Genomic DNA, 21,289 nt, shown 5'->3' with positions numbered 1-21,289 from the left:
CATCACAGAGGATTATTGGAAACCACTTCTTCTAGCTAGTTAGACATGATATCAACGCACAGAAGGAATCAGTTCTTTCACTCTGCCCACATGCAGCTCCCCACGGGGCAATGTCAGAAGAAAGGACACCTGTAGCTTTTGCTGTGCTTACTCAACAAGGCTGAGAAGCAAGGGTTGTTTTCTGGTTTTCTGACTATAATTGTCATCTATTTGGCTCATCAAGGTTCAAAACTCCTGTGCTTAAGGCACTAACTTCACTGCGATGACCAAACATGGCTTATTGTCAAGCTTTCAAAACACAGAAGGAAACTCCAAGTCTTGAGGTCAATAGGAATCCATTACTTCCTTGGGTACCACCTCATTCACAACACTCACTATTGATAGTAGGTATCATATTTGCCTATCGAACCCACATGGAGAGCCAGTCTAATGTCCTCCAAGAGTGAAGTTGAATGCTAGGTGGAAACCACTGACCCTCTTGAACAGAGGTCTTTGTCAGCCACAGGAATGTGGGCTGGTCCACAGCCTCTGGCCTTGCTCACTTTATCTCTGATCTCTCAGTGACCCTTGGAGTTGTGTCATCTGCAAGATAAAGGATCAGGCAAAGTGCCAAGAAAATCAAGCATGCCAGAAGGAATCTGAGGTCCTGAAGAGGAAGATGTTGCCTGAGGAGCAGCTGGTGAGTCAGTGTGAAGTTGAAGGTCTCTCTTTTTGGTTGGTAGAGGAACGTGGTCGCACAGAGAGTAAGGAACAGAACCCCAAGGTAAATTGTGTTGTGCTTTAATCACTTGACCCAGTGTGAAATTCATACTCCAGGGAGTATTTGTATTTGTAAATACCGTTCGTATTTGTCTCAAAGAGGTCAAAGGTCTGAGAGTCATTTGTTGAATCTTAGAATTTAAGCAGGCCTTTTCTCCCTAAGTTGCCTTCCACTTAGACTGCCTTTCATCTTTTGCAGAAATGTGAGCTGCTTCTCTTGACTGTCTATTGCCATTCAAAAAGTGTCTTTTTTAAATTCAAACCAAAGCAAGTAAGTGAGAACAGCAAAACTGAAATCTTGTGAATGGTTTTATTCAGATAAAAGTTGTCTTTCTCTTGCCTTCTTGTTGAGTGTCTTTGTGCAGGAAGCCATACATGGCAAACTACCATAGACTGGGGCAGTATACACAATATAAATTTGTTTCTTATAGTTCTGGACACTGAAGGTCTGAGGCCAAGATGTAGATAAAGTCTGGCTTCTGGTGAGGGTCTTCTACTTCTTTGTTTGAGACAAGGTTTCACTGCATCTCTGTCTGACCCGGAATTCACTCTGTAGACCAAGCAGGCCTTGAACTCACAGAGATTTCATTTGCCTCTGCCTCCTAAAAGCTGGGGTTAAATGTGCGTGCCATCACAACTGGCTAAAAGTCTTCTAGGAAGCAGGCAACTCACTTCTGACTGTTCCTTCAAATGGTGAAAAGAGACTGGGAGAGTTTCCCAAAGTCTTAACAAGGGCACTAACCCAACTCCCAGAGGCTGTTCCTTCATAACCCAATTGCAACGCCTTTACTTCTTACTTCCAGTGTGCCAGGGGTTAGGATTTCACCCTATGAGTTAGAGGGATGGAGATGCAAGCATTCAGAATCCACAACCATGGGAATGTGTGGTAGACTGACTAAGGACTATGCTGACAGCAATCCCTGCCCCCCCTTCTGCACTTTCCACAACAGAGGAAAGAAGACTTTCCAGCCCTCCAGGAACACATGTGGTTAGAAAAAATTAAGAACAAGCTGAACAAGAAGGCATACCATTCAGTACAACATTTTGTTGCAGACATGCGCCTCATCTTTCAGAACCACAGCATATTTTACAAAGTAAGAGCCTCTGCTTTGCTTTCTTTTCTCTCTGAGGTGAGTCATTTTTCCTCATGTCAGGTAGATGCTACAATTCCCCTCATCATGGGGCAAGCCCATACAAGTCAAAGTTGAGGGAGGATTCAAAAAGTCCCATGATGCCGGTGGGGAAAGCAGCAGTGACTCACATTGGACCTCTGGAAGTTCACTTTGGGACAGTCAGTTTTCACCCATGGAGAGCAACAGGTTACAGATTTGCTCACGGTTGCCTGGGACAGAAGTGTTTGTTAAAGACAGCCAGCATTTGTTATCTATAAAGAGAGAAAAGTCAGAGTCACGCTGCAAAATCCCAAATTTCTTAGTATCTAAAAGTCCTAGAGCTGTAGCAAAAAGTTCTTGTCACAGCACTGGAGAGATGGCTCAGGGGTTAAGAGCCCTTGCTGCTCTGGGAAGGAGAGGAGTATGGTTCCCAGCACTCCCATCAGGGGCTCATGTGCACTCCAACTCCAGGGAATGCAACACCCTTTTCTTAGCTCCTCAGGCACCCGCAGGCACATGCACACAACACACATAAGCACACATGCTTAAAAGTAATAAAAATGACAAAGGCAGAGGCAGGCAGATCTCTGTGAACTCAAGGCCAGCCTGGCCTATGGAGCAAGTTCTAGAACAGTCAGGGTTACACAAGGAGACTGTCTTAAATAAACAAACATTAATAACAACAATAATAGTAAATATGTTTTAATTAGTTTTCTATTTTAAAATTTTGTTTTTCTTACATTTTCATCATAATCTTCTCCTTCCCCCACTTCCTCCCAGGTCTTCCTCACCTCTCTATCCACTCAATGGCAGACTCTTTCCCTCTCAGAAAAATAAAAGAAAATAAAAAAACCCAAAAAATGAAAATCAAAAGAAACTAAAAACTAGACAACCAAACCAAGACAAAAGAGAGGAAAACAACACAAAAAGTATACACACACACACACACACACACACACACGCATAACAAACAAAGAACAAAAACCCACCGAGTCTGTTGATCAGCCATTCCTGGGCACGGTGCCTGTCCTGAAAGGCTGATATACCCAGTGACACTCTGTTGGAGAAAACTGACTTTCACGGTCCCAGCGGGTACTAACTGAATAGCTTTTTGATTAGGGGTGTGGCCTGATGTTTACTTCTTCTCAGGGCTGGGATTTTGTCTGGTTTGAACCACTCCAGGTCTTAAGCATCCCGTCACAGTCTCTGTGAGTTCATGTATGAGCTCTCCAGTGTCTGGAAGGTGCTGTTTCCTGGACTCATCCACCATCTTTGGGTCTTACAGGCTTTGTGCCACCTCTTCCACGTAGATCCCTGAGCCTTGAGGAGAGGGGTTTAGTAACGATAGCCCATTTGGAGCTGAGTGCTACAGAGTCAGACTCTGGACATTAATTCTGTATTAATTCCCATCTACTGCAAGAAGAAGCTTCTCTGAGGAGTGCTGAGTGAAGCTCTGACCTCTCTGATGAATACCAATACTAATAACACTCTAACAAGTATTATTATAATAAATAACAATAAATCTTTAAAAAACAGCCACAGAATTAGAAAATCCCCCGAGTCATTGGATAAGGAGACCTAAGGTTGGGGGCATGTCTTTAAAACACTTTCTCAAAGATCTGAGGGGAGACCAGAAGGAAATCTAAGCCAGCTTTAGTGAAAAGAAAGTACAGCCAGAGTCTAGAACACCAGACAGAGGTCAAGGTAGACTACTGAGAGGTGGGGAAGGAGATACAATGACATTGCCACATTGAATCTTTGTCCACTGAGGCATGAAGTGGCGTGAAAACTTCATCTTGTCCAGAGTGACATGAGTTTGGGGTGTAGGAACTATACTCCACTGTTCCTCATCAACCTAGAAAGAGCAATTAATGTCACTCCATTACTTTTTATTTTAACTCTATTGTCAGTCAAAGACGGCTCTTTGTGCCCCAAATTTAGGATGAGTGTATGAGAAAAGATACAGGTAACTGAATTCATTGTCATTGACTTTACCTCCTACCGTTTGTTAGTGCTGGGCCCAAAATGAATAAGTAACATTATATCAGTTTACCTTTTGTGGCTAGTTTGAGACCCTAATGTCGTCTTCTAGTTTATTTTTAACTAAGCGTGACAAGTGGCTTGCTGAAAGGATACTTTTAGAAGGGTCTTGCTACGTAGACCCGAACAGTCTTGAATTCACAGAGATCCACCCGTCTCCACTTCTCTAGGACGAGACAGAAGGGTGTGCCACCACCACCCAGCTAGCATTTCAGTTTTAAGTTATTGCACTAAGATTCTGCCTCTTATTCAAATTTCATAACTCCTCATCTAGCCTAATAAATTCCCAGGAAATTAAAAGTTCAGGGAAAGGAAGACTGCTCATTTCTGCTGTCATATCTCACCTAGACCAACATGGTAGAGTGGAAAATCTCATACCATGAAAACTTTGTTTCTTGCAACATATTTGAAATATATTGCATAAAATTGCTTCAGGTTATCTGTGAAATATTTATATAAACTGCATGAATTTTTGAATTTTTACTTCAATCCTATTCCTGTGGTATCTCATCATGTACAGACAAATATTCCAGCATCTGAAACCCAAACCACTGCTGATCTCAGGCATCTGGAGCAAGGAACATTCAGCCTGCAATACTAGTTTTATTTCTGTCTTCCCAAGAAAAGACATAACCAAACTCTCAGGGAATATAACCTCTTTCTTTAAAAAAAATGATTACACTTCTATTTATTTTACTTTGGGGGGAGACAGTGCCTCAGTGCAAGCCATGGAGCAGTGCATGTGAAGGTCTGGGAACAACTTGCTAGAGTCGGTTCCCTTTCTACCACGTGGATCCCAGGATTGAACTCAGGCTGCTTAGCAACAGGTGCCTTTACCCACTGAGCCATCTCGCAGGCCCCATAACCTCCTCTTAGGTGGGTTAGACCTCCCCACTTAGAATAGTCTGAGCAAGGTTCTGGGCTATCCAGAGGATTGGTTTGCCGAGCTTAGCAAGCTATGGCGAGCACTAATTTCCTGATTCCTTTTCAGAACCACAGGTTCAGCAACCGTGGAGTCAAAGTAGGAAGTCTATTTGAGGAGACTTTCAAAAGAATTTTTTCAATCCAAGGTACAAGCAAATAACATCAAACGTGTAAGCACATGGGTGGTTTTGTTCTCATAGTCCTTTGATTCCGTCCATCACCCATCCCTCCAGCCGTCAACTGCACAGTGCTCGGAGAGCCCACCCTCCCTTCTGCCCTTCTGTGTATACGCCCTGCCAACCTTCTACTTCCGACTTTCTGTATTGTCCTTCCAGTTCCTGTTTATTTACCTTCCTAAATAAAACAACGTTTGCAATGTACATCACAATATTGAGCTGTCCGGTGCTGAGGGAGCCCACTGAGAAGGTGACTCTGGAAGCAGAAATGTACCCCTCCCCAATTTTAAACCCAAGTATGCTGCCCCAAATGTCTCCAAAGCATCTTTTCTAAGGATGACCTGGCCCTTTGAACCAGTGACTGAGTGGAGATACCAACAAAACAGACCAAATATGAAAACAGTGTCCTTGGGAAGAACTAGAAGGTGAACCATGGCAAACAGATATTACAGTTGTTTATCCTGTGTAAAATGGAAAGGAGAAGCTGGAGAGAAAACTCCGCTGGGAACTGTGGCTGACTGCTCGGCTTCCACAGACAGTTTCTGCTGACTGTCGTGAGCATCCAATTTGATGATGTTGTCTCTCTGTTGCTGTTTATTCTTCAACCTGGAAGCCTCACCAAATGCTAACTCTGGTCTGCCCTGGACTCCACTGGGAACTCCAAACCCCACCCTCACCAATTCTACAGACATCCCCAGTCAGTTCCCCCTGGATATTCCAAGTACATGATGAGCAATGATCTGTTGTTTTTCTCTTTGGCTTGTTATGTACTTAATAAACTCATTCAAAACTCAAAGTATGGCGGTCATTGTTGTTTCTCGGGATTGAGCAGAACATGACAGGGTGGGTCAACAGTCTCCACAAGATGCTATTTCTATGTGAAAGTCGTGACTCCCATAAAAAGTGAAAGAGAGTAGGACCAGACAATGGATAGAGTGACGATTCCCCCAACAGGCACCTGGCCTCCGCTCAGGATGGTAGAATAAGGGATCAAATGTCATCTATGTCTAAAACTGCAGTTCACAGGGAAAGCATGTCAGGAATGGAGCACTCAAGGTACTTTCTACTTTCTCCTCTGCTTTTTCTTTACAAAGAGTGCTCACTGCTCAAAGTCATCGATAGCTGGGCAGACTCATGATGATGAATGTAAAACTTTCTCAAACTCCCAGATTCTGTGAGATCACAGGGAAAAGAAGATAAAAATCCAAGTTGTGAGGAGCTTTGTCTGAGATTTGTAACAACAGCAAAAGGCTTGGTATCTGAACAGTAGGTACAAACAGGAGACCTCAGTTTGGTACATTGTACAAGGTTTGTAATTTAGATTCAATTCCTGTATTGAAGGTTATTAAAAATCCCTGAAGAAATTGATTTGCTTATAGCAACATTCATAATAACTAGCTTAAAAAACAAAATTGTGTGTCTAATTAAGATGGTTGCTTGTGTTTTTTTCCAACTTTGTTAGGGCTTTTAATCACTTCCAAAAGTAAGTCCCTTAGCAAAATTAGGACTTGGTTAAAAACTGCTTCATGGTGGCTAATGCTAGTTTTATGTGAACTTGGCACGAACCAGAGCTATTTGGAAAGAGAAAACAGCAGCAGAGAAAGTGCCAGTAAGAGAATGGCCCGCAAGGCATATTTTTGACTGATGAGCAGTGTGGAAATCCTAATTTATCATGGGCGTTGTCCCTGGGTGCTATAAGAAAGCAGACTGAGCAAGTCATGGAAGCAAACCAGTAAGCAGCCCTCCTGCGCGTCTCTCTTACCGGTTCCAGCCTCCAGGTTCCCGCCTTGAGTTCCTGCCCTGGTTTCCTTGAATGATAGACTCTAAGCTATAACCTAAAATAAACCTTTTCCTCTCCAAGTCAGTTTTGCTCATGGTGTTTATCACAGCAATAGAAACCCTAACCAAGACATGTTTTCTTTTTGTGAGTTTTTGTTTGCTTGTTTGTCTAAACTTTCTCTAAATGTTATACACGATTTAGCATCATGAAACTAGTAAGGCTGTCCTTCTGTGAAGATAAAGGGCTCAGAAAGAAACTCATTTTTAACCCTTACACTCCAAAGCCAGCCAGTACCTCCTAGACAAGGAATCCTGCTAAGTTACCTGGCCTCTTGATCAGACAGGCCCCGGAGTCTCCAGCAATTGGATTCTGATCCATGGACATTCCACAGGGAGGAGAACCAATGGAGACAGACATGTTCCCTAGATTCCAAAGGAAGACAAATGGTCAGCAGGGCCCTGACCCTTCACTGCAGACCACACAGCTGATAGGGGAAAGCTATGGTAGCCAATGGGTCACTCCTAAATCCCTAAGTGAAACACATACAGAGTCTCAACAGACTTTACCAACAGAAAGGTTTGTCTTTGGCCACCTACATGGTCTTAGATACCAAAAAGGAAAGTATAATCAAAACAACTGCCAATCAGATAGTCAGACTTTAGCCAGTTTTAAAAGGAACTCTGCTAAATGTCATAAAGTCGCTAAATGGATTCACCTGATCAAGAATAAACTTTATTTTCCAGGAAGCATCTAAAATAAAAGACAAGGGAGATTAGAACAATAAACAAACTGGGGACATATACTTTGTCTTCAAAAGGGACCCCGAACCTCAGGTAAAAGCTGGATGTGGTGGTGGCACACGTCTTTAATCCCAGTACTCGGGAGGCAGAGGCAGACATATCTCTGTGAGTTAAAGACCAGCCTGCTCTACAGAGTGGGTTCCAGGGCAGCCAGGGATATTTGTCTCAAAACAAAACAAAACAAAACCTGGACCCATTAGGCAAGTTTTTCCTTGAACATTCCCTGGCTCTATTGATGATGGCTAAGCAGGTTTGTTTCATAATTCATCAAATTATTCCTGAGACATCATATCCTACACTGTTGCTCTCTGTTCTTTTGCTTGGAAACCTCATCTGAAGAAATACTGCCCAGCCCTAGACTCTATGTGGAACTCCAAATGACTTCCTCAATGGGGCTTCTGTGGTCTATGTCTGGGGGCTATTTGAGCATTCAATTAGGTATTGTTTTACTATCTATAATTTTACTTTGATTTGCTATATAATTAATAAATTCACTCATTCCAAACCATTTTTTAAGTTCTCTTATTCAGTGTATTAATATTAGTCAAGGTTCTCTAGAGGAACAGAACTTACAGAATGGATATTTATAGTTGTAGATAAATACATATGTGCATATATGTATATATATGCATTATACATATATACATATACATATATATGTGTGTATATATATATATATATATACACACACACATAAATATAGTTGTGGATCTGAGGCTTGAAACAACCCAAGCAGACACAAGAAGTCACACAAAGCAAGGTTTTGTTACTGAGGAGCATGGCAGAAGTCCAATCAGGGACAACAGTACAGACTTGGGAGCTGACTGCATCCCCAAATGTTCATGTCAGCAAGTGTTTAAGCACAAAAACCACAATCATCTCTGCCAGGTTGCAGTTATATGTTCCCACCAATCAGGCTTCAGAGGTTAGGGACTTTCCTAGAAGCCTTGTTCTTTGGTGCACTTACCTTGTTCCCATTGGCTGGTTCACTCAAGTGTGGCAGGGCAGCTTGCCCACCATTCATGCCTCAGCTTGTCAACCAGGGTGTCAGTTACCCAGGGAGGTCTTGGGAACCTAAACTTTATTTTTTTTCTGAATAAAATCCCTTTATTCTTTACTATTTGCTTATGCTTTTTCAATTCTTTGAACAACATGCCTGGAAACACCTGATCCAGACAGACACTCCGAGTAGCATCACTTTGAGGCCCAGGCTAGCCTTCTGCCCCATCCTCATAGGTATTCACAAATACAGTCAGCTAATGAACACTCAGGACATTCAAGAACTCTATGCAAGGAAATGGGGATAAAGGCTATTATGCTTCAGATAGTTATGGTTATATGAAAGGGAAGAATCAAAATAAAACTTGTAAGTGCCCCATTTTCTTTTGACTCTATCAATAAAGCCAGAGACTATTATTGTCTAACCTCTCTGCTGGGGGGTACCCACAAGAGAAGACTGCTTGGACACGTATTTAATCCAGTGAAAATCTTTATTAGCCAACCAGTGACCACACTAGTTGTTTCAGATCTCAGTGTGGCCCTAAAGTTTGTAAGTACAAAAATTAATGTTCTGGGTTGAGTGTTTCCGTTAACAAGAACCATTAGCCAGAAGCAGAGCTACATGAGCCAAAAGGCAAGGTTGAACATTTAGAGACTTTCCCAGAACTATGGACTTTGAGGGATTCGTTCTTCATTTTCATTTTGGCAGGTGGTACTGTCCATATGCTGAGTTTTTACAGCTTGAGTGGTACTTCCATCATGGAGTCAGTTGTGCTAAGGCCTGGGGGGCTTACTAAGGTCTGGAACCATATCTTCACAAGGGTCATAAAAAGTAAGGTGTAGAGAATGGGCGGCTGGGCTCTTCGATGTCTCCCAAGAATGGAGAGTCAGGAAACAGGAGACCTGATCTCCTAAGGGAACCTCTGCATTCTGGAGCCCAGGGGACATGATCCTCACCCTCCTCATCCACCTGCTGCCTGCGTCTCGGTGTCAAGGTGAAGAGTTCCAGGAGTTCGCTCTCATCTTCCTCATCACTGCTGATCACTGCACAGCAATACAAAATCCCTTAGGGCTCTCGGTGAACGACCTCAAAGCTGATTCTACTGGAACCCCAGAATGCAGACACAGGGATGACCCAGAAGCTTGGGCAATGTTTAGGTAGCAATGCCCCTGCCATAGTTGGTCCCTCCACTGTGTTCTACTCAATGCTGACTTTGAGGTGGCTTTGGTTATCCCAAAGCCTTACTGTCACATCTCCATCTCCTTAGGCTCTTTTCCCCCTTCCTGATGTCTCTACCCTTTTCTCTGTCCCTGCTGGCCCCTCCCTCTGCCTTCTCTCACTCTGTGGATCCCCAGTGCTTTCTGCCTCTACCCCATCCCCCACTACCCACATACACCCTTGGCTTCCTTGTCTAACATTTCCTTGTAACTCTTTCCTCCCAGATCTCTTAAAACCATCCCATTGCCTACCTGCTTTCCTAATTAATGGAGTGCCAGAGCCCATGGCTCTCTGCATCTATCTGGGGCTCCCAGGGCCACCGAGCTGGACTCTGATCACATGCTCAGCCAGTCACCTCCACTGTGACTTAGAGGGGTCACCCATCAGCACAGGCATCTTAAGTTATCCTTACCAATGATGTCATCCTCTTGGTTCTGCATTGTCCCTAGCTTCTGTAAGCTTTCTTGTTTCACAAAACAAGGTTGCATCCAATTTTCACGTGTACGTAGGTTTGTCCCTGAAAAAGAAGAGAATGTTACTTGAAGAATTCTCATCTGCTCCCTTGAAAAGGCGTCATGGATCCTGTTCTCTCGCCCCTGACACTTGACTGAAGAGCACAAGGAGAGTGCTAAACTTTTGCGACCTTAGCCAAGAGTTGTTGACTCACCTATTAACACAGGGTCAATCATGAGTTCAAGGTCAACATGGCTACGTAAAATAAGAACTGGTCTCAAAAAGAGAGGGAAGGGGGGAGGGAGAGAAGAAGAAAGGAAGGAAGGAAGGAAGGAAGGAAGGAAGGAAGGAAGGAAGGAGCCTTCACACTTATTTTTTCTACCTCACCCTACAGCACACCTTCCTTTCTTCAGACCTCAAGTTTTTTCTCGCAGCCCTGACACCATCTTTTTTCTGTTTTTTCTTTTCCCTCTCCCTGTTACTATCATTTACCAACTAATAACTATGTCAGCTAAAGTGTGTATTCCTGACATAATCAAGTCATTTTAACTCTATTAAGACCTGAAGTTCTCCTGCCTGGTATGGTGATACACGCCTTTAATCCCAGCACTCATAAGGCAGAAGCAGGTAGCTCTCTGAGTTCAAAGCCAGCCTGGTCTACAGAGTGAGTTCCAGGACAGCCAATACTACACAGAGAAACCCTGTCTTGAAAAACAAAAACAAAAGAAAGACCTGAAATTCTCAACTTAATTCTTGTGACTATCCCATCCTCAGGTTCTGTATCCAAAGATTCAAGCAGCCACGTATCAGAGACACTTAGAAAAACATATTACATCTGTACTGAGCAGGAACACATTTAGTTCTTGTCGCTATCCCCAAACAATGGAACAAGGCAACTATTCCTATTATATTTGTATTACATATGGTGAGCAATCTAGAAATGACTGAAAGCAAATAAGAGGATGTGTGTACATTACACTAAAGATTTGACCATCTGTGGGTTTCGGTACCCATGAAGAGAATCTATTTCTCCAGAGATACTGAGAGACAACTGCTGCATAAATGTAATTCTTACAACTGTTTTTGCTGTTTTCAACTTATGTTAATTTTGGTGTGTGTGTGTGTGTGTGTATGTGTGTGTGTGTACTGCACACACAAGAAAATGTGGAGGTCAAGGACGACCTTCAGGAGTCAGTTCTCAATTTTCACCATGTGGGCTTCAGGAATTGAACTTGGGTCAGCAGACTTGATAGCAAGTGCCCTTTCCTGCTGCACCATCTCGCTGGCCCTGAAGTTTTCCACATAAACACACCAGCAATATCACTGTACCAAAACACAGGTCCCACGTTCAGGGTCCAGAAATAGTGCTATTATATGACAGATCTTATGTTACATTCGGGGCAGGTCATGTTCACAGAGCGGGGTAACTGATAGGGCCTGGATGCTGAGGGAAAGAAGGACTCAGAAGGACTCCTGGGCTTCCTGCTTGAAGAAGTGGGCATGTATCCACCTTAGCAAAGAGGGATCTGCGGCAAAGAAGGAGAGGGGTTGAAGAGGGGAGGGTTTGTGAAGAAGAGGCTGCGCTTGGTTTGGTGCACTACATTTGAGATCCTTCAGCTGAGAAGGGAGATCTGTGCTCACCCCAGGAGGCTTTAGGAAAATCCACCTCAAGTCAGAAGTGACTAGCCACCCCCACAGGGCCATTCCAGGAACTGGTTGCGGAGGTTGCCTTGGCAACTGAACAAGTTGTCTAGGCTGAGAGGCTGTGGTGACCCCTGCTCAAGTGGCTACAGCAGGTGGCCACTCAGGTCGGGCTGAAGCGGGCATCTAGAGTGGCAGGCTCAAGTGGCAGAATCCGAGTGCAGAAGTTAATGGTTACCATGGCAATAAGGGTTTCCCCAGCAGCCACAGAGGCTGGAGCAGATGCTGCTGCTAGGATGGCAGCCCTGCCAGATGCAAGGGGCTCAGCAGAGGTGATGCCTGACCCTGAATCCTACCCCCAGACTGTGGCTGTTTAGGCTCACTGCAGAGTGATGTTGGCTGCTGTCAATCAAAGGTCTGAGTGTTATGGCTCCAGCTTCCCTACCCCAAGTAGTCTGAGCAGCATACATAAAAACAGCCTTTATTCAAGAGAAGTAATCAGGAAACACACACACCCTTCGGGAAAGGCCAGCCCTTCCTGCTCTATCACGGAGTCCCACCCCTCCCTTCTTCCTTCAAGAAGCCTTCTTCTGTGATCTCTCTCACTGGCGAGCCTGAGGACCACACACATTTTCATGCTTCAGTAGTAACTTTAACCATCCAGATAAAGATAACCTCCGTACCCATGTCTGCCAAGCTGGAAAAGCAAGGCTGGACTCACCTCTGTAATTCACTGCTTGACGGTTCATCTATGTTTTCTTTCCTCATCCTTTACTTGGGTCCCCTTTGTCCCTTACCTCCAGGGAGGAAGAAAGTGGCAAGCAGACAACAACAAACAAAGGGCTACAAGAAGCCGGGCTTAAGGAGACACTCTCTCTCTAAAGCGATGCTAATATTAGATAATGGGCTTCTAGAATCTCCCGCCTCAACTACCTTGCCTCCCTCCTATCTTAGGATGCAGCTAGAAGCTGGCTCGAGTGCGTGAGAGAGGCAGGGGTGAGTGAGGAGAAAGTGAGTACCCCCTCCCTTCACACAATGATCTGACGCACAAGTCGTCTATAGTGTGAGATGGGGCTCTACGATGGCCCAGGGGGTAAAGCACATGCTGCTGCCGGAGCCTGATGAGTTGAGTCAAATCCCTGGAGCCCACTCTTGTCCCCTGACCTCCGTGTACATGCTATACGACACATGTACCCACACGGACATCATCCACAAGGACAATAATAAAAATATTGAAGTAATTTTAAAAAGTGTCAATCCGATCCTTTGTCTTGTCCTTCATGTGGATGTAGGAAGGGGGTCTTGTCTAACCTTTCCTCCTTTTGGAGTTGGGGAGCATTAGGCTTACTGGGAACTTAAGAGACAGAGAAAGAGAGGGGTCCCAGAAGCCATGACTAGGAAAATGTGATCATTCTAAGGTTGGGTGTTGGGAGCTACAGTGAGCTGCAGCTCAGGAGAAAATACTGCCCTCTGAGGACCCCAGCTCACCTCCAGTAAGCCCTGCTCATCTCCCTCTCTTGCCACTCCTTCTGTCTCCCCAGCTTCCATCCACAGGCACTGCGGCTTCTCCCACAAGGAGGTAATAATGTATTGATATCTAGGGTCACCACCATTTCTGTCTCTCCTTACTCTCCAGAGGAACTTCCCAAGTCCAGTGGACTTCGCCGCTGTCTCTCTTTCTCCTTCACTATTGTCTCCCAGACTATTTCTATGATTGTCCTCACCAGGGAAAGTATCAGATACAGCATTGACTTACATCATTGTCTCCTTGCTGTGGACATTGGTCCATTCTGCTGGGGTTGCAGCTTTGTTTTTAAAGATCATGTGGAATAGCAAAGACACCTCTGCTGCCCTGGGATATGCGGCCGACAGCCATCACCCATCACCCGGGCAGATACCAGGCTGTCCCAGCCTCACCTGCTTGCGTACATTCATGGTCGGTCCGATGAGACTCATGCGGATGAAGAATGGAATGGATCGTATCTGCACGCTTTGACTTCACATTCCACGAAGACTCTGCAGACTCTGACAATGGTTTTCCACTTCCGGGTCGGATGGCCCCTAGACAACAACGTACTTTTATAAACATGACATTGTGACATAATGAATAAGTTCCTGAGATTTGGGACTAGAGAGATGACCCAGGGGGTTAGGAGCACTGGCTGCTCTTCCAGAGGACCTGGGTTCAGTTCCGAGCACCCACATGGGAGCTAACAACCACCTGTAACTCCAGTTACAGATTTGAAGCTACCTTCAAATTTGAAGCTTCGAGGGCTCTACATGCCCATGACACACAAACATAAACATAAGCAAAACACCTCTACATACAAAAATGAATAAATAAAATAACCTGCAGCTTTTAATTAAGTGCATTAATCAATTAAATAGACAGGTTCAGAAACCCTCCTAAGCACGGCAGGGGACAAAGACCCTGGCATTTAAACCCTGAATTTGGAGAGATAACAGCTGCAAACACTGAGCACTCTGGACAGTCAGTAATACAAGCAGATGGCCCAAAGCATTTGACAGAATGGGATAAGACCACAAAAGGCACAGAGAGTTAACAAAAACAGACCATCAGATGAGGCGGGATCTGAGGGTGACCAGGTCAGACTTCCTTGAGAGCAGCTGTCTCCAGCTCCTATGGAGCAAAAATTAGATGTTTATTTCAGGAGTGAAGTAAGAGTTCTCTTTTGTCTTCAAGATGCAAGAGCTGAAGGACCCCTTAAAACATCAATCCAGAGCCCATCTGGAGATCACAAGGTTCCCCTGATTCTTGAAGTCAGACTTGTAGAGTGCACGGCTCACCCCTGAATGAGCAGAGTCCTCCTTGGGCCACCCTAGCACCGGGTTGGGGACTCACCTTCATAGCCATGGCTAGAGGATACCCAAAGGCACACCCCCACACTCCCGCTGGCCTTTTCGTGAGTATTCAGTGCCATCCCCAACCACTTCAGCTCTTGCCACTCTTTGGTTCCAGTATCTTTCTCTCTACCTGTGTACCCTGCTTTTGTTGCCGGTTTCTGCCTTTTTCAGTAATTGTCTGGGTAGCCACACAGTGTTCAGAAAGCAGGCTCTGGGGTTTGAATATCTTGTTCATGAAAACTACATATGTGGTCTCTCCAGAATTTAGTGTCCTTGCCTACAAATGGTGCACCCAAGTGACGTCAATCTTGAGTGGCAACTCGAATGCTGAATTCACAGCAGTCAAAAATAAACACTCAACCCAAGTGAGCTGTGAGCAACCAGTACCTTTTATTTTTATGTCTTTTGTCCTTTCTGTTCTGCCTCTCATTCCCACTTCCTTCTTCCTGGTCCGGATACTCTCCAAGTATGCACACACTGTTTTTGTATTTCTATTATGTCTTCTCAATGTCTGTATGTCTATACTTTCCTACTCTTGAACAATAGTCACAGATTCATATTTATAGATCATCTTTGCTGTCACCAAATGTCTCTTCTTGAATGATGTTCATTGTAGACCCATAGTTGTGAGCCCCTCACAGCTTTCCACAAAGAACTCTTAACATAGAATCCACACTCAGATGCCCAGTCAGATACCTAGCAACATCAGAAACACTCACCATCCCTGAGCAGAATGTGTCTCAACCCCATCCTAATGAGGTCCCAGTCAGGTCATTTGTAACTTGACACAAAGTTGCATTGGTGTTGGAGGATGACTCAGAGGTTAAACTCACTTGCTGTTTTTGCAGAGGGTCCAGGTTCAGTTCCCAGCTCCCACGTGATGGCTCACAACTGTCTGTAATGGCAGTTGCAGGGGATCTGACCCTTTCTTCTGACCTCTGTGGGTACCAGGCGTACACACCATGCATGGACATGTGAGCAGAAACACTCATATACATAAAATAAAATACATAAGTCCTTTTGGGGGGAGCAGGGTACAGTTTTGAGACAAGAGTTTCTTTGTATAGCCGTGGCTTTCTCTGTAGACCAGACTGGCCCTGAACTCTCAGAGGTCTGTCTGTCTCGGCCTCCTGAGTGCTGGGATTAAAGTCATGCACCACCACCGCCCAGCTTCTTTTTCTTAGCAGCACTCCTCCATGTTTTCTATTCCTTCAGAGTTCTCTGCAGAGCACTGCCCATCCCCCACTCTCACTCCACACCCCACCACCCCAGGAGCTCAGTTCCAAGTCTCCTCTTTCTCTTAGTTAACCAGAATTTCACCCAGTTCTGAGTACCTTGCTCGCAGCGTGGATGCACAGTGGCAAGTTTCTGGTCTTGCTTCCTTCTCTGGGATAAATATTTGTCCTCTAGCTCTGAGCAGAGGGAGAAAATTATTAGTCCCTGTGGGTGAGTGACAAATCCCCTCCCCCCAGCCACTTGTACACTGGGGTTGAGTGGGAACAATCACACAGATGAACATCGGTGAGTTATTGTATGTCAGAGGGAGCTTCCAACCCTTGGGTCACTCTGGATATCAATAGTTTATGTCTAGATATCATTTGTCCCTTCCTACAAGGCAACCAAGAGGAGAAAGCAAAACCAAACCACAGAAATCATATAGACTTGTGGTTCTCAACCTGTGGGTTGCAATCCCTTTGCAGAGGTCACCTAAGACCATCGGAAGCCACAAATATGTGTTACTACTAGTCGTAGCAATAGCAAAATTACAGTTATGAAGTAGTAATGTAACAATTTTATGGTTGGGGATCACAGCAGCATGAGGAAGCATATTAGAGGGTTGTGGCATTAGAAGGTGGAAAACCACTGCTGTAGACAATAAACCTCTTGAGGTTTTGGGGTTTTTTTAAGATTGATTTTGTTTTAAAGTTATATGCATGTCTGTGTATCTTCTTGTCACTGTGTGCCTGCAGAGGCCAAAAGAGGGTATTGGATCCCCTGAAGCTGGAGTTACAGGTGGTCATGAGCTACCCAGTGCAGCTGCTGGGAGCCAAAATCGGGTCCTCTGCAAGACTAGCAGATGCTCTTAAGTGCTGAGTCATCTCTCTAGCTCCTCTCTCAGTTTCTAAGGATAATGGCACAAGGGGAAAAAATCATCAAAAGTAATTAGTTGCTCAATCAAGTGTAGTAAAAGCTTACCTCAGTTCAGTGGAAGAAGTGCTCCTATGGGCTATACAGACCTCAGTAAAGAAGAGGGGTTCCCTCAAGAGTAGGGTGAATAAGGTCATAGAAATACCCATAGAGATATATAGAAGTTTTAAATCCCAAGAGCTTCAAAGATGGGCTAGCAAAGAGGAGAGTCTGAACTTTCCTGGGAGAAGAAAGATGAGCAGAGAGTGGAGGAATCCCTAAAGGGCAGTGCAGACCCAAGCACTAAGAAAGGGCTCTGAGACTAAATCAGGAGTGAAGACAGCTGCCCTGAAGGAAACTCCAAGATTTCATGAGAACACCCAGGGAGGCTGCCCACAAGATGATACAGAACACACTGCCCAGTTTAGGTGATGGGACACAGAAAGCAATTTAGCTATACTGATTAAACAAATAAAAATAGAGTTGTTGTATCTGAGTGGGACATTTATTGCAACCCCTCTCACCCTAAGGCATGGGGCATATTGAAGAAGCGGGGGCAGAGAGAATGTAAGAGTTGGAGGAAGGAGAGGAGTGTTGTGAACCGCTGTCTTCTGGACATGATAAGACTGTAGAAATCATGAACACATAGCAGCTGTGAATACCTGTACAAGATCTACATAAGAACAAGCCAATCAACACTTCTGCACTTATGGGGAGGAGTCATGAGGCTCCACCCACAGCTGAGTTGCTATTAGCAGCTCGTGGTTTCTGGGAGAGAGTCATTTTTCTTTGGGGGTGTGGCTACTGATAGGCTGTTCATATTTCAGTGGATGCCCCACAATTATGCATATATGGGTGGCACTAATTAGACTCAGTAGATTATGAATAGGAGAAGGAATAAAAAGATGAAAACAATGATAAAGAAGAACATGAACGCATAGGGAGATATGCAGAGAGAGTTGTAGGGTATTCTATGGGGTCTGAGTCAATATGATCTAGATACAATGTATTCATGTATAAGTATTGTAGTCTTAGAGAACCAGCTCCCGGGCTGCACACAGGGCTTGTAAGGAATCCACAACATCGTGAAGCTAAGACATTTTATCTGAGGGATTTTTAGGGAATTGGGAAAAACTCATATGCATTTTGAAGGTTACTTTCACTATTTTTTCATGTTGACTCTCTCTTTCTTTGTTTTACATAGCTATATATACCCAACAGAAAGTCTTCAGGCAATATAAAGGTTATATTTAATTTGATAAGGAACAGAGTCATCCTGACAATTCATGTGAAATAGATCTTAGATTCCTAATTGGTGGGATGTAATCTCACAGCTGCAGCATCAAAGAACCAGTCATTGTTATCTGTTTAGAGAGACACCTTTACAAAACTAAACTACTGAGGAGTCTAAGAAAATTAAGGAAATTGTGTATTGCAGTCTACATTTCTGAGTGTAGTAAACATTTTAAACTAACATTTTATGGTTAACAGAAATGCTGGGCTTCAGACTCTGTCATAATGCTTCGGTTGGAATCTCCTAACATATGTCCACTTGGCACTTTCCAAGTCACAGTGACATTAAAAGTGTTTTACATCTTGAAATGTATTTTTCTGTCCTCTGTGTCACTTCTAATTATCTAAAAACATTTATAGCCCTCATTAGAGGCTACAGTGTCAAGTTATCTTCTGGAGCCTTGAGTAGTCAGAAGGTAATTTTACAAATTGAGGTCAGGAATGGGTGCAGGGACTACATCATTTGTCAGTTGGCAATAATTGGATTTTTGTATTGATGACCTATCCAGATAGCTCAGTATGCCCTTGTGAACTAAGATAGGGAATGTTTATCTAAAAAACCATTAGCAAGGCTACTGGTCTAATCTAAAGTTACTTTGAAAGCATTAAATCAGCTAATGGTATGAAAACTATCTTAATGCAACTATATTCCTATGTCAGTCTGAGTTATGGTCCTAAGTGTCTTACAGTTGTGGAACAATAAGCCTAGTTATGAAAAATATCCTAGCATTATTTCTATTCATCAAAATTATACAGTTAAGGAGAAATCATCTTTCTGACAACCACAACTATAAATGTGCCCAGTAGAAGGAATAGATTCATGAGATGGACACATTATAATATAGGCAGTGGGAGAGACTCCCCACAGCAAATATATAGTAGCAGCAAGCATGCAGGGACACAACAGAAGCAAAATACATTCTGGGGTGTATATGCCATTCTCGTAAGCCTTGTTTGAATGAGACATATGCATCAGGGAGATATTCTTCTGGTGGAATGACACCTGGGCTTCTATTGCCATCTGCTGCACTCTGTATGGCATTGCTACCAGTATATGAGATTGTCAAAGAATAAGCAAAAGAAAAATGTTTTAAAGATAGAATTTCACCACAAAAGGAAAATGAAAGAAGAAATTACCAGTTTCCAAGTTTTTATGAATTTCTCTTAAACCAGGATAAGCTTTCAGATTCGTTCTGTTGAACAGAGTGCATAGAAATGACCAGCCAAATAACTTCTCCAAGTTATCCAGAATTTTGTACACCACTTTCTCTACAGGAACCGAGTTCTTACAGGCTTCATAAGAATCCTGTTCAAAAGTTCAACAGAGAGAGTGTCAAAGCATAGTTTCATCTGATATAAGTAGACATCATAATGAAATACTGTCCTGGGGACCTATGGATTCCGGTTTCTCCAGGAAATTCCATGCTAGCAGCCATGTGACCAAATCCAGATAAGATTTATTTTTCATAACTTGAGCTCTCTACTACATCTATATATGGCTTCTATTTCATCATAAATATATATGTGTGTGTGTGTGTGTGTGTGTGTGTGTGTGTGTATGTTTGTGTGCGTGTGTGTGTGTATATCCTAACTGGTGGGATGTAATCTCACACAGCTGCAGCTTCAAAGAACCAGTCATTGTTATCTGTTTAGATAACACCTTTACAAAACTAAAACACACACACATATGCACATACATATATTAACTTTACTCTTAGCAGAATAAAGAGAGATTAAAAAAATAACTGTGGAGTTCTGACCAATATTATCAATCCATTTTCTTCCACCAATTCCTGTCTCTCGGTTTTTCTAAAAATCATTAATTGACAAGCCTTAGATTCCAATAATAGTATTGTTCTAGTTCTTTCATTATCTTAATCCTCCTTTATTGTAAGTCATTAATCACTATCCATCAGCGGTCCTGAATGATTTCTTATTTCTTTCATTTTTTTTTGTGTGTATGTGGGGGGTGGTGATAGAGAGGGGTACTAGATGTAGATGTAGCCATCGGAGTACAGCAGATGCTAGGCAGTCATCTATAGCCCCCCCTCCCCATTACAGTTCAGCCACACTGTCAAATCATTCACCCACTCCCACAACTGCCTCCCTCAGTTAGGGAGCAGAAGCTTCTTGCTACCTTCTACATGATAGGACAATTAACAAAGATAAAGGGGTCTTCCCACACAAGAGCATACAAGGCTTTTTAGCCATCTAGAGAAGCCTAGCATTCAGGATGCCAAACACCGGTTAATAATATGGTGTGGGGTTCCCTGGAGTGATGAATACATGTCACTTACAGCATAGGTTTTGTCCGTGATGAAGGAGCGGTCCTTGAGGCTTTCTAGGAAAGGAAACAGCTCGGGGATTGCGTGAGCTATCTCTGTTTTATTTTCCTTGAAGTAATCGAAAAATATCTCATCAAAACTTTTCTTTTTCTGGACCACTGCAAGCATGCTAAGGTGGGGAGGAAAGAAGACAGTGAGAAAATAAACAAGGATTTCCCAGCACATTTCCCATCCAGGCCCAAATGACTTCCGATGTATGGTTTTGAAAAATAAAATACAAGACTCACATGAACACTACCAGTGAACAAAGAAAAGGAAACACTTGCCAACTTGCTACAGAAGAACAGAAAACTCTTGACACTCAAATTTAAAAAGATGTACAAAATAAAAGGTTACAAGTTGTATCTTTTGAGGATACAGACTAGGAAATCACCAATGAAACAGTGAAGCCAATCCAGAAACATTCACCAGGAGGACCTTTTCCAGAAATACAAGAATTATTCAACACTTGACAGTCAAAGACTATGGGGCTGGAGAGATGGCTCGGTGGTTAAAAGCACTGTCTACTTTCCAGAGGCCCCAGGTTCAATTCCCAGCACCCGCATGACATCTTACAATCATCTCCAGCTCTGGGGGGTTTGACACCATCACACAGTCATACATGCAGGCAAAACACTAATGCACATAAAATAAAAATTAAAAAATTATTTAGAGGGCTGGAGAGATGGCTCAGTGGTTAAGAGCATCACCTGCTCTTCCAAAGGTCCTGAGTTCAATTCCCGGCAGCCATATGGTGGCTCACAACCATCTGTAATT

The 21,289-nt window shown here is 43.5% G+C and overlaps 2 protein-coding genes across 2 annotated transcripts in view; one reads left to right on the top strand and one right to left on the bottom strand.

Annotated features, from left to right (window-relative positions):
• LOC101995389 (nuclear body protein SP140-like) overlaps positions 1-5,796 on the top strand; it is a 67,847-nt gene extending 62,051 nt beyond the window's left edge. Inside the window, exons 16-19 of the mRNA XM_013351726.2 lie at positions 562-679; positions 959-1,030; positions 1,710-1,853; positions 4,903-5,796. Coding sequence (XP_013207180.2) covers positions 562-679; positions 959-1,030; positions 1,710-1,853; positions 4,903-4,995 — 427 coding nt within the window. The 3' untranslated portion in view covers positions 4,996-5,796. The remainder of the gene's footprint in view (positions 1-561; positions 680-958; positions 1,031-1,709; positions 1,854-4,902) is intronic.
• A 3,279-nt stretch (positions 5,797-9,075) lies between these two features.
• Positions 9,076-20,641, bottom strand: LOC101995097 (nuclear autoantigen Sp-100-like). The gene is given in 8 exon segments (XM_026786470.1): positions 9,076-9,539; positions 9,541-9,634; positions 10,222-10,326; positions 13,821-13,964; positions 14,479-14,544; positions 16,103-16,180; positions 19,326-19,494; positions 20,486-20,641. Coding segments are annotated over 8 exon segments (987 nt in total). The 3' UTR covers positions 9,076-9,364.
• Between the last annotated feature and the right edge of the window lie 648 nt (positions 20,642-21,289).

This window comes from Microtus ochrogaster, linkage group LG4, assembly GCF_000317375.1.
Source record: "Microtus ochrogaster isolate Prairie Vole_2 linkage group LG4, MicOch1.0, whole genome shotgun sequence".
Classification (NCBI taxonomy): domain Eukaryota; kingdom Metazoa; phylum Chordata; class Mammalia; order Rodentia; family Cricetidae; genus Microtus; species Microtus ochrogaster.
This window is presented reverse-complemented; position numbering and strand designations above follow the sequence as displayed.